Below are 13,128 nucleotides of genomic sequence, written 5' to 3'. Positions count from 1 at the left end.
GGTTTGGGAGCTCTCTGGGCCAGGGGCTGTCTTTGTATTGTCTGTTTACGACTGGGTTCTGCACAGTGAGGCTGGCATCCTTAGGGGTTGTTGCAATTGAAAGAATAAAAGTATGTGACAATAAAGAGCAACTCCCTATAAAATGACTGTGCCTAGAGAATTTTTCCTTCTTAGCAAATGTTATTGCCCCAAAACAACTAGTATATTATTTATATAACAATTTCCTTATGGGTCATTGTTGAATAGAACTTGAGTCCTTCCATACCCAGAATGAATGTCCCCATCACTGCAACTACAAAATTGTTTTCTTTGTACTCAGGACAGAGTTCTTTTCTACACCAACTAGCTCAGGAGCTACCTCACATATAGAAAAATATAATTCTATTCTACAGCGGTTCTTCAATGTCCCAAACTTACTCCTCTGTGAAGTAATTCCCACAAATAGCCTTTTGATCCTGTGTAGATTTTAAATCATAAGAAAACAAGATAAAAAAAAAAAGAAAAAGAACCAAGGTAATGTCTTCATTAGAGACAGCTCTAGCGCAAATCAGGTTCATGGCATGCTGCTGCATTTTTGTTGATTATAGCTACTCTTGAAGACAAGTGGCTCCTTTGAAATGTGAATGTGGAGTATAAATGAAGAAAGATGCCTCTGTAAAGAATACAGCATGTTTTGGGGAGTTTATGCACTCTTTGTTCAGGTGAGTAAGCAGGGCCTAACCCTGCTTAATGGTTAACTTCGTCATATTGAAATCAGTGGTCCTCTATGCCACTGTGGAGGAAATGGCCTCAAGTTGCACCAAGGGCAGTTGAGATGGGATGTGAGGAAGAATTTCTTTGCTGAAAGGGTTCTGAGGCATTGGAAGGGGTTGCCCAGGGCAGTGGTGGAGTCCCCATCCCTGGAGGGATTGAAGAGTCATGTAGACACAGTGCTGAGGGACATGGGTTAGTCGGGGACTTGTCAGTGTTGGGTTCATGATGGGACTCGATGATCTGAAAGGGCTTTTCCAGTCCAGGCAGTTCTGTGATTCTGTATTTGCTTTGTTTGATGAAAATCTTGATGGAAGCTTGATGTGTAATAGTATTTCTACAAGGAAAGCCATGCTGTCTAGAAAAGGACCAAATATTAATTCTTTTTAAAAGCTAGTAAATGAATATATTTCCTGAACTGTTACAACCCCATATGGCAGTAATATTATCATCATAGGTGTATTGTAAATGAAATCTGTTTAGACTGCTTAGACTTACAGGGGAAAAAAGAGAATCAATGGCATGATTTTAAGATGGTCTTTTAAGAGCTGATCAGTTCAGCTCAGTTCAACAAACAGTACCAAAAAATTAAAAAGGAAAAAGCTAGTTACTAATGGCAATTTGATATTTTCATCACCAATATGAAAAATACGTGTTTAAATATACAACAAGCTTTGCCAGCTACGTGTGCCTTGTGTAACTGCCATCAAAGAAAGCTTTTTTATATTCTTACGGGAGCAGGGTGAGCCTGAATCCAAGTCCCAGGAGCTATACGTGCTTAAAGGTCCTGTTCAGAGAAATCAGTGCAATGGAATGTGTGGATTTGGAGGACAGGACTTGGCAGCCATTGTGTCCCCATTAGGTAGTGCTCAAATTCAGACAAGTGAAGCTGTTTTACCAGTTAACTGACTTGGATAGCTCTTCTTAAGCACCTTCCAAGGAATATTTATAACTTTCTGAAAAAGGCCTGCTGACCATGCGAACAACCTCTTGTCAACAGCCTGTTTCTCTTCTCCCTGGAACCCTGCCATTGAGTCTCTGTGACCACCCTCACTTCACAGCTGGCATCCACAGTCCCCAATTATTGCAGGACTTGCCAGCCAGAATCAGTGTTCCTTGTCTGAGTCCCAACCCTGACTGAGATTCCCAGTCCAAAGAATCTATCTTCTTGTTTATGCAGCTCATCTAGGCTGACATCGGTCTCCTTCAAGGCAAGAAATACGCTTGCTTTGAGAGATGTGCATCAATTCTAACTGCCACTTTGTCTCTTTAATGTCACAGAAGTTCAAATATGAGGCTGATTTCATGCAATCAGGACTGTCTAGAACATTTTCATAACAGACCTATCAAAATATCTGTTTGTTCCATGAAAATTTGAAGAAACTGGTGGACTCTTGCATTCCAGTCACAAGTGACCACACAGTCCTGAGATTAAAAAAAAGCTTGGGTAAATCTGACACATCGGCAAAATGTAATCCTTTGCATATTATAATGATTCCCAGGAGTCCAAAAGTGCTTGTTGTACATTAATGAATTATTCTTTACAACATCAGAGTGTACCAGAATAAACTTTACCTATTTACTTGTCTGATAGAAATGTACTGAAGTTCTGAACTGGATCCATATTTTGGAGGTCTCCAGGTTCAAGAGTTTTTATCACCAGGTCTATATTTCAATTTGATCTCATTTCTTTATAAGGTTTTGCTGTTTTCCTCATTAATATCCCCTCTTCCTGAAAAGTGTGCATCTCATAGTGTAACCCAGCGTTTCTCTTGTACATTTTCATTAGTTAGCTGCATTTTCTATTTACTACTAAATGGATTTTTGAGTTATTGCAAATTTTTAAATGATGATTTTTCAGATTTTCTCACCTCTTTTCCATGGCAGTTGTGAACATCTTAATTGTTTCAATTTTTACCTGTTCTTGAAGCTTTCCGTGGTTTTATCTTGAATAAAAGTTCTTGTAATTTCTGAAGATTTGAGGGAGTTGGGAAATGTATTTGTTTTAGACACAAGGGCATTCACGATTAAAGGAATCTCTAGCACAGCAGTATTGTAACTGATTAAACAGCATTATTTGTCTCAGCAAGAATTAGTGCCTAGAAACTAGAGGTGTATGCATCCTTCGTTTTTATCTGCCATTCCTACTGTAATGCACTTCTGCCAAACGCAGTATAGTACTTGGAAAAAAATGTGTCTATGTTTACCTCTCCCTATTGGCAATAAAACAGATGTACAGGATCAGAACCTGGGATTATGACCTAATCAAAATGGTCAGCAAGAAAATATAAATGAGATATTCTTGGTGTAACCATGTGTTTGCAGCATTGCCTTCAGCAATGGCTCAGCCTTATGGGTTTGGGAGGTTCTGTCTGGAATCATCTAGGTCAACTACATTTTGTATGAAAAAAAAGAGGGGGAAAAGCTTGATTATCAGTGCTGTTCTGTCTGAAATTTTGTCTTGTAGAATATATGAGCCATGTGTTTGAGATAAAGGTATGTTCATGCAGTTTTTGTTACTGGATGGTTGGTGCTTGATTCCACCTTCACTGACCTCAAATCAAAAGATGGAGAAGCCTTGACTCTTTATGTCAGGAGCAGCTTGAGGCTTGAGTCACCAAAAAGCTCACTAGATATCTGTGATGCATATTTAGTATTGCTGAAGTGAAACCAGATCATCAGTTAAACAGTTCAAAGCAGATACTTTGCTACTGGGTATTGTGAATCACAACTGACATGTCTCGTAGTGTTGTGCATTTTTCTATTTAAGCAGCTCTCTGTTGAAATGCATTTCATCCAGTCAGCTAGCATGCTTTCTGTGGTTCCTCTGGGTGTCAAAGCTGAATATTTTACTCGTAAAAGGCTCAATAATTGAACAGATTAGACCTGTGCTTGGGGAGCCCCGCCCAGTCAGCTTACAGATTGGGAATTCATGTTTTCATACAAATTTCATAGGTGGCACTTGTACATCTCAAAAATTGTACATCAAGCTGGTAATTTCTTTCCATATATGAGCTTTGGTTTTAGAAGCACAGTAGATAATAACCATAAATGTTTCATTTACTATAAATATTTAATAATTATGAATGATTGATGACAAGATTTTTAAGCAAACTGATAGAGCTGCATGAAATGAAGACTTTACCTTTGTATAATTGTCTAAGCTGTATTCTAAATATTATATGGGCCTTGTGCCATTAAGATGCATGCCTGATTGGTATTTTCATTAAAAATATTAGCACATGTGTAACAAACAGAAAAATACACTTTTTATAGTCGTATTGGCGATAAAATGAATCTGGATAGATTTCCTTGTGGATACAAGAGTTTCTGTATCAGCCAATTTTCATTCCATTGTAAGACATGCCTTCTTTATGGATTATTTTAAAGATATTTATTCAAGAGAATGTGTTTTTATAACCCAGCACTAAGAGCTGGCTGTGTTTCAGTGACTACTGTCACCTATTTTGCTTTCACGTTTTTCTAAATGCCTTTGATTTCCCTGGGGCTTTGAAGCCAAAAAAAAAACCCAACCCAAACAAACAACAAAAAATCCCCATATAATGCTTATCTAATTATCAGGGCTCTTGCATCTCTAAAAGATTTCATTAACAGTGCTGCTTTCTGATATGCAGCTGAGGGTCTGTGTACCATTCCCGCAGACTTTTTGGCTGTCTCACTGATGAGTGAGGAATCACTTTGCCAATAGGTGCCACTGTTGCTCTACACACACATCTGAATCGTCAATGTCCTTCAGTTGAAAATCCAACCTTGAAAAAGCAAACCTAAATCACAGTGAGTAGAATGTTGCAGAGGTAAAACTCTGTACAGACCATGGCCAGAAGCTTGTCCATGCCAAGACTAAGGTATATGCTTTATCTTGTTCCTAAAAATCATTATATTATTGCTAATCTTGAGCAAAATTGATGAAGAGATAAATATGCATTGAATTAATTACAGATATGTTTAATTTAAGCCTTTAACTTGCTGCAAGTTTATTGTTGAGCCTTGGAATAATAGCAGCTGAACCTTGCAATTATCTTCTCTGGACCAAATGTGATTTAAATGCAGAAGTTGCACATCAGTGCAATAAGAATTTGGACTTCCGTCAGCACCTTTTACATAGGTCATTCACATATTTTCTCAACTGAGTGAAGTATCAGGATGGCCTGTCCTGCAGCTATTTCTTCTAGTTTTACTGTTTGGTAATGTAAGGTCAGCTAATGGAGTTCACTTTGCAGCTTATCTACCCTTAAGTGCCATTCAGTATGGAAAGCCAAGGGCAACCAAGGTCTGCGTGCTTACTGCACTGAGAGAAACCTTGGTTCACCTTGTCCTTAGATATGCAGCCATTTCATATTTTTACTTTATTCTTGGATGTTTCAGACATATTATGGAATAACACAAGTTTCTTTTCTCCTCTTTCTTCAAAGAAATGTAGAGCAAGCTGTGTAAAAATGAAAAGAACAACTAAGGAAAAAGCAATTAAGAAATTTATATCCTTTCACGTTCAATCCCACTCTGTTGTTTTTTTTTTCTTACTGCAACTGTTCATTGAACAGAAGCCACCAAATGAAAATTTTGTTTTCAGTTATTTCATATATCTTCTGAAATATTCCCACCCATCTGCAGGTCAGAATGTAACCCAGCAACTTCTTCTAACAGCGCTCGACCTATATAACCTAATTCTTATTCCTTCCACATGAAAGAGGTCACTCTTACGTGTATGAGCAGCAAGCTTTATTAAGTAGTGCTTAAGATTGCCCTAAGCAGTTTACACAAAGGCGGCCCTTGCTTCTCTGTATCTCGCTAGCTGGTCGATGGCTTGCAGGTATTTCTCACCCCCTTCATACTCCAGGATATGGGGAAGATGCCCCTGGTTGCAAGGGAAGACATAAGTTTCAGGTGGTTGTCTCAGCTGATCAATAGCAAAAGCAGAAATCAGTGGTTTTTCATAGGAAATGGTGTAGACACTTTTCATCACTCCAGATTCTGTCTCATGCCATTTTTTCATCAGGTACTCAAGAAGGCCATAGTTGGTGGGTGGTTCTGAAATAGGAAATTATGAAATGTTAGAAATTATAGAATTAATTTTTTGGTTCTGGTGTTTTTACTCCACAGTTGTCACAGGGAATATTTGTACTGTTTTGAGAGCAGACTAAGAACAAAACAGGTATTTTTGTTTCCAGGGCATGTATGTCTACCCTCTGTCTGGAAGAGAAAATCACTGTTAGGTATCAATAGGACAGCAGAAAATAGTATAAATGTAAGGAGACCTGATTCTTCATAGTCTCTCTGGAAGATATTTTAAAAGTTAGCAGAGCTGTACATGTCACTTAAATTCAGAGACATAACAATACTCCAGGAATCTCACAGCTCTCCCTGTTTTCAGCTAGTGTCTTGCATTATTGTGTAGGGGAGAAAAATCTGTTCATTGACACTATCCTTCACTGCTTCCTGTGGTGATCAAGTGTTGTTAGATGGATAACATTTCCACTTTATCAATCTGAAAAATAAGCTACTGGCTGGGTAAAAAAACTAGCCAAAAGTCACCACAAGATACATTTTCAGAATTAAAACAAAGGGGGTTCCTTGCCTGAAGTCTATATATTGACCACTGCACCATGTTACATCTGTTTGAAATAATAATGCCAAAAACTACCAAGAATGGGGGAATCTGATTTCTCAGGAATCCAGGCAAATCTGCATCCATTCCAGCTGTAAACGGGAACCAGCACAGGCTTATAACCGTGTCTGTTGTATTTATCTTCATACTCCGATACTAAATTTCGGCTTCTTGGTTCGTCGTGGTGGCTGAAGAGCAGCTGCCTGGGCAGGCCCTGAAATGAGATGTACATGAAACCATGCTATTTGTCTTTTGCATAGCATTCAGGTGGCTTAGCATGCTTTGGAGTGGGACTGTACTTATATTTTTACTTATAATTTAATCCCTGAAAATAAGGGTATTTGCATTTCTAGTACAGTAGATTTCCAGTTAAATTAAGCAACTACATTTGTATGTCATGAGATCTGATTAGTCTAATTTCAACACATGTATCACAGATTGGCAGATTCATTTAAGAAACCTGCAAATGAAAAGCTGCTTGTCTTGTGCTGCTCAAGTGTTTCATTGTGCACTAGCATTACATACACTGCTTTCTAACTGTCTGTCAGGAGAGATTGGTAATATTTGGGGGTGGAGAGGCACCTTGGAGGAAGGGACACTCTAGCAGATGATACTTGTGGGAAAAGTATTGTTGTGAATGATCTGGGACTCATTTAAGTGCAGTTTGTACCTATGGATCAGAGGTGTGCTGATGAAAATAATCCTCTTTTACCAGCAAGCTCATCTTATAGCCCAGCGAATGTCCTGAAGACACAATACCCAGTCCTAGCTGGTAGTAACATACTGATTTTCTTCATGTGTCCTGGTCACCCTCCAAGGCAGAGACTGGGAAACAACCAGAGAGTACCAAGAAGCACATGCTGTTTGTCTCCCTCTGAAAGGCATCCTGCTTCATGCGAGGGAGCTCTGCATCCTGTAAACTGGTCACAGAGCTGCAGTGCCTTCTTTTACACATGTAGTTGTTTAAGGACATAAAATATGATTTAAGTATTAATCAAAGATTATCACTGTTTGGAATGTTGGTACACACAGCCCTACATTTGAAATTTCTTTTGCTTACCTCAGACTTTAGCATCATGGCTCTCCTTAGTGTTTGGTCTGGTCTGTGATCTGGGAAGCAAATGAAGTCTGTTCTGTATATGCTGCTGCCAAGTTTCCCAGTGTCTTTTATAAACTGGAGAGATACACAACAATCAGTATAACCAAGGGAATCTGACAATTACAGAAGCTCTGTTCAAGTGCTGCTTTTTTCATCTATGCATTTAAAAAGCACTTATTTGGAAAGAAGTCTGTGCTATGTACTTTTTGTCAGATGGTAAAGTCAGCTGGTATAATCAGCTATTATAAAAGTCTGGATCGATTCCTTGGTGCAAATATAAGATACTGTACCGGCCTTGAAAAATGATTCATGGCTTGGTGTTAAAATACTTCCACCTGCCATGTGAACCAGCATCTGAAAAGGACAAATGAACCTTTTTTTTTTGTCCCTTTGTTCCTACTTCTGCAGCAGCAGACCAGTCTCTGCAATATAGTCTAGCATTTTGCTCCAGCAAAAAGAAAATAAATCTAAAGGAAGTAATTTTAGCAGCGTCAGGAGGATTTTCTCTAATAGCTCCAATATTGAACCTAACTGGCATCTTTTGACAAAGTTAAATGTCTAATGATAAAATTTTGCTCAGCTCTTAAGCAGGGCATGCAATCTATTGAGCAGCCCTGCTAGCAAAGATGCTCTTGTTTATACAAGCAAATGAAGCCAATATCCAAATTATTAAAGATCCTCTGATACAAGTAATACTAAGTATTAACTTACAGAAGGGTTAATGAAGCCTCTCTTGCATAATGTATATATTATTAGGATGTATATATTGTTGTTCTATAGTTGTATGTAAATTTAGCAGTCTGAAGTGACTGCCATAAAAAGTGCTACAGCATTTTTAATTGATTAATGATGCATCTGGTGTGAACCCACAATATAACCCATGCTCAGGCACTGCTTCTGTCCTGGCTCAGAGAAGGATGGCAGATCATAAACAAAATGAAGCAAGATGCTTATCCTTCTCCCTTTTATTACTCTTCTGAGATGAGCCTGGACTCTAGCTTATGACTGCAATGGTATACAGCTCCACAGCATTGGTTTTGACCCCCTCTAATCCTGCTGTCACTCTTCTTTCCTGATCTTACCCTTTTCCTCTCTTCCAGCCAGTTTCCAATGAGAACTTTAGAAGAGTATTTGGGTTCAATTTTCCACCAGTCCTGCCCATTTTTTCGCGATGTAAACATATTTCTTTTTCTCACCACCACTACCCTCCCTGGTTGTTAGAACTGTCCTTTGAGTTACGTGGGTGAAAGATTACTTAGTAGTCCAGTGCTAAACCAGGGCAGAAAGGAGCTCCATTTCTGCCTGCCTGTGTGCTGACAAATGTGGGTGACATGTGGAACTGCTTGGTCATAGAACCATTTGTTTGCTGTCCCCATGGTGACTGTTGATCCAGTAACCACATTCTAGGCTGCATCATATTTACTGTTGAGCAAAACCATGGCTCCTAACCCACTCAAGTCAGCTGGGTTATTCTTCTCTAATAGAGTTCAGAATCAGAGCGCAGTGTATGTCTCAAAACACTGTAATATAAGTGACACACTCCTCTACACCAACACACCATACACATCTGCATGACACACAGTCTCTCTTCATAGACAGACATGTTTTATTTTAAACAAGTGGGACAAACCAGGGTGTCCATTCAAAATAATGTTCTTTATTGACATAGCTAAAGATAAGGGCTTGCAGCATGGTACAAGCTTGCACAAGGTTTGCATATTCCATGTTCCAACTAACCGCTGGAATGAGGTTTTGATGAGCCTTGTTTGTCATTGTTAATGGCTGCCCTTCATTGTCTACCCATCACCTGATATTAAATATCCTAAAAAGATATTTTCCTAGGTTGAGGCATAAACAGACTCGTTGAATCTAAGATGTTTACTATAAGCCTTTTAGGAAGTTAACCACGCTGTCCAAGCCCCTTTTCCCAGCTGGAAATGAAAAACCACAATAATCATATAGGCTTATGATTCCATGGAATCCATCCTCAAGGTGGTACCAGGTCACTCGAACACCGTTGTCCTCCAGTCTCTTCTTGTAAAGCAAGCCATCATCTCGTAGCACATCATACTCACAAGTCAAGATAAAAGACTCTGGTAGCTGATGAACAATAGCATCTTCGGCTAACAGAGGACACAGGTTGGGCTCACAGAATCTTTTCACTGTCTCATAAACTTCAGCTATAAAATCAGTGGACTTAAGTGGCTTCACACCTCTGACCTTAAATTTTTCAGGGATGTTGTCTGGACTCACCCACTTCCTGTACTTCAGCCTCATATCTGGAGGAATATGAGAGCCCTCCAAGACCTCTTGCATATGCAGTGCATCCCCGTTCAGGTACTGCAAAGCAAAGAAAGCGGCACGTTCTCGAAATAAGAGAGGGACTCCTCGATTCTGCTGATAGGATGGTAAATTGAAGTCCAGTGCCTGAAGGCCTGGGTAGATCAAGACCTGAGCACGTAGTTTGGGGAGGTCTGATCTACCTGCAAGGTTCTGGCTAATAGCAGCTGCTAGATTGCCCCCAGCACTGTCCCCGCAGACAATTACATTGGCAGGATCCACACCATAGTGCTCGATATCCTTCATAAAGTGTATGGTGGCATTAAGACAGTCTTCATATGCAGCAGGGTATATGTGTTCAGGAGCTAAACGATACCTAGCACATAAAAAAAGACAAGTATAAGCAAAGGAAACATCATTAGTATTGATCAGGAAATGGTATCCTACGCTGTCTTCCAGCCCTATCATTTTGGGGCGGTTTTCCTCCATGTCAGGGTATCCACTACCTCCTAAGCAGGCAATCCTCAGTTAATGATTGCAGATAAGCTGTAAATTGTGTATTGAATCACAAGGACTCAGTAAAGTCAGATTGTCTTCTGATTAGAGAGTCTGACTGAGACTTTACATTTCTTAGTCATGCTGAAAATTCCCTGTGTTCTCTTGACAAGATAATTTTTATCATTTTGTGTCTCTGCTTCCTATGTGTAAAATGGGAGTAATACAGTGTGATTCTTCTCTCTTTTTCTATAAATCACAATTGTTTAGAGCATCTAACTACACATTCATAAGTTCAGCACAAGGGAGACTTTTTTTATCTAAGTTTTTGACTGGCTTTTATTGATTTTCTTAGTGTGCCAAAGAGTTCCATTTGGGTCTTTTCTGAGTATATCAGGGCATGAACAGTTAAGAGCTGAAAACAGTGAAATCTCATTACTTGTCTCTTTATGGGCTGCACTGAATTCTATATAAATTTCTCTGCAAAAGAACATCTCCCAGACCAGTGCAGCTCTGCTGTGGCACCACAGCAATAATCTCCAAACAACACAACAAGGTAGAGTTCACTTACTGAACAGATACAACTACCGATTCGCTTTCTCTGGATATGTAGCGGCACACTTTTTCATAGGTATCTGGAAAAGAAATATTTTTGTTAGTGCTTTGCCATTGCCCTGATCTTTGAGACAGCTAGGGAATGTTCATTCCAGAAAGGCATGTATTTGTCTTCAGACTTCCTCCCAAATCACATGCTGAAACCTCCTCTTATTTCAATTTTATAAAAAGATGAGAATGTTTTTTCTACATTACTATAATTCCTCCAGCAAATATCTTACCAAGACTTCCAAATACCCAGCCTCCTCCATGAAAGAAGATGATACCTCTCCTTCGCCCATCAGAGGTAGCTTTAGGCTGATAAACCCTCACAGGTACTTTGTTAAACTGCAGATCCTGGATAAAGAGCTTTGGATCCACCCCTAGTTTCCGTCCCTGTCGCACGTATCGGCCAAAAGTGATTTGACTGCAAAGTCCAGTCTTCTCTAAAAACCTTCCCTGTTAAAAGTAAAAGAAATTAAGGCTTCTTTAAGTCTTGAGTTAGCCAAGATATACAAACTCTGTACCATACTTACATTGAACTGTATTTGAGGGAATTTTTAAAGAAACACAGAGCTTACAAAAAAAAAAAAAAAAAAGTGGTAATGTTGTAAAATATTAATTTAGTATAAGAAGATATAATAACAGCACAAGTTAGAATCACTGCCATGAGGACTGTTCATGGAGAAGGGTAATGGCTATGCAAGCATCTCCCAAACATTCTCTGATGGCTTCCTGTATGCTAAGTACTGGCAGGAGAATTAATTCTAATAAGTTTTTTAGTCCTTGGGTTTTGCCTTAATAAACCCATGGAAAACAGTGAGGAAAAGTAACTGTACAGCTGATTTTCTTCATAGGAATGCCCAGTCCTAAGAAAGTGAGAGATCCCAGAACAGTTAGAAAACAGTATCTGTTTTAAGTTTGCCTAGGTTAGTTTTACCAAAAAGGAGAAGTTCTGCCTTTTATCGGACCAGCTGGAATATGAAGAATCAGACTGAAAAATCCAGGCTTCACATCCAACAGTTTGACCTCTGCTGCCTGTTAAAAACAAAGCTCTCTAATTCAAGAAAAAACAATTTTCCCAAGCTCTCACATTCTAGAAACTGTAAAAAAATTTACTTCCATTACTCAAATCCAGTGTCATTCTTATATCACATCAGAAATTTTATAAAGGCTATCCAAAGTGGCTGTTTTGGAGTATACTAAAATGTCTATATGTATATATATAAAATGACAAAATATTGTCAGTATTGTCCTGCACACCATCGTGCTCATTCTTGTTTCATTTATACTTAATAACAACAAGGAAATGTCATCTATAGAAACAGCAATAAAAGCTTTACTAGTTTTTCATTGCATAAACTAATATTCCTGAATTAAGACTATAAAACTCAGTCAATTTGCAAATCTGAAGTGCTGAATTGTGCTGTGTAAGTTAGTTACTGCTTTTTATCTGCACAACAGAGCAAAATCAAGATGCTTCCTTTCCCAATGCTCTTGTAATGCTCTCGCAAGCTAGAAGGTAAATCTGATGTACTAAGTGAACAATCAGGAAGTTGGGAACCAAATTAATTAATGGAATCAAACAAATAAACTGTTCAGTTATTAAGATCCCAATTTTAAATGCCCAATGAGAGTCTTGATCCATTCCTTTGTTGTCACTCGCTAGTCGGATTCAGCAGAGCTGGGTCGATGTGTCAGTAAATTTTAAGAGGATGTAAAATGGTGTAAGAAATGGTGTGGAGGGAAACCAGGTCTGTGTGATAGCGAAGGCGATGTCGTAGCTAAAGGAGTGAGGGAGAAAATGGAAGATTTAAGAAAATTAAACGATACAGTAAGTGACAGAGGAAGAGTTTAGGCGAGCTGTAATGCCGTTTATGCAATGCTGTAAGAGGGAGTCCAGGGATTAACTAAAGCAGCCCTAACCGGATTTTGTACCATAAACGTCAGGGGTGGCAGGAGCCGGCGAAGGGCTGGAGTGTTCCTTGTGCAAGGTGACATCGCCTGAAGCTGAGGGCAGTTATCAGGCAAAACACCAGCTCAGCTCCCAATTCCAGGCTTGCATCAGCGCGGCAGTTTGGCAATCTCTGCTCACAAGCCCCCGCACGCTACACCTGAGCGTCAGCCAGGTTCTGCCCCTGCCATGAGCAGTGTCCCCACGCCGGGGGCTCCGCCGCAGCGCTCTCCCTGTGCTGCGGGGTCCCAAGCCGCGCATGAGGGCGGCTGGGGCGTGCGGATCTTGAGCCCCGCTCCCTTTTATTGTTTGGCTCCCCAGCGAAACCCG

At 39.6% G+C, this 13,128-nt stretch overlaps 2 protein-coding genes across 2 annotated transcripts; both read right to left on the bottom strand.

The window, feature by feature from the left end:
- Positions 1-5,524: 5,524 nt before the first annotated feature.
- On the bottom strand, positions 5,525-8,680 carry CFAP107 (cilia and flagella associated protein 107). Its single transcript, XM_029085437.1, has 4 exons — positions 8,558-8,680; positions 7,437-7,550; positions 6,413-6,590; positions 5,525-5,799 (listed from the first exon to the last, which is right to left on the bottom strand). The coding sequence occupies exons 1-4, from the start codon at positions 8,654-8,656 to the stop codon at positions 5,525-5,527; spliced, it is 666 nt and encodes a 221-aa protein (XP_028941270.1). The 5' UTR covers positions 8,657-8,680.
- Positions 8,681-9,059: 379 nt separating this feature from the next.
- On the bottom strand, positions 9,060-12,845 carry LOC104526467 (arylacetamide deacetylase-like 4). Its single transcript, XM_010169921.1, has 4 exons — positions 12,771-12,845; positions 11,087-11,303; positions 10,822-10,885; positions 9,060-10,131 (listed from the first exon to the last, which is right to left on the bottom strand). The coding sequence occupies exons 1-4, from the start codon at positions 12,843-12,845 to the stop codon at positions 9,357-9,359; spliced, it is 1,131 nt and encodes a 376-aa protein (XP_010168223.1). The 3' UTR covers positions 9,060-9,356.
- Positions 12,846-13,128: the final 283 nt, after the last annotated feature.

The sequence above is a fragment of the Antrostomus carolinensis genome, unplaced genomic scaffold, assembly GCF_000700745.2.
Source record: "Antrostomus carolinensis isolate BGI_N321 unplaced genomic scaffold, ASM70074v2 scaffold18066, whole genome shotgun sequence".
NCBI classification, from domain to species: domain Eukaryota; kingdom Metazoa; phylum Chordata; class Aves; order Caprimulgiformes; family Caprimulgidae; genus Antrostomus; species Antrostomus carolinensis.
This window is presented reverse-complemented; position numbering and strand designations above follow the sequence as displayed.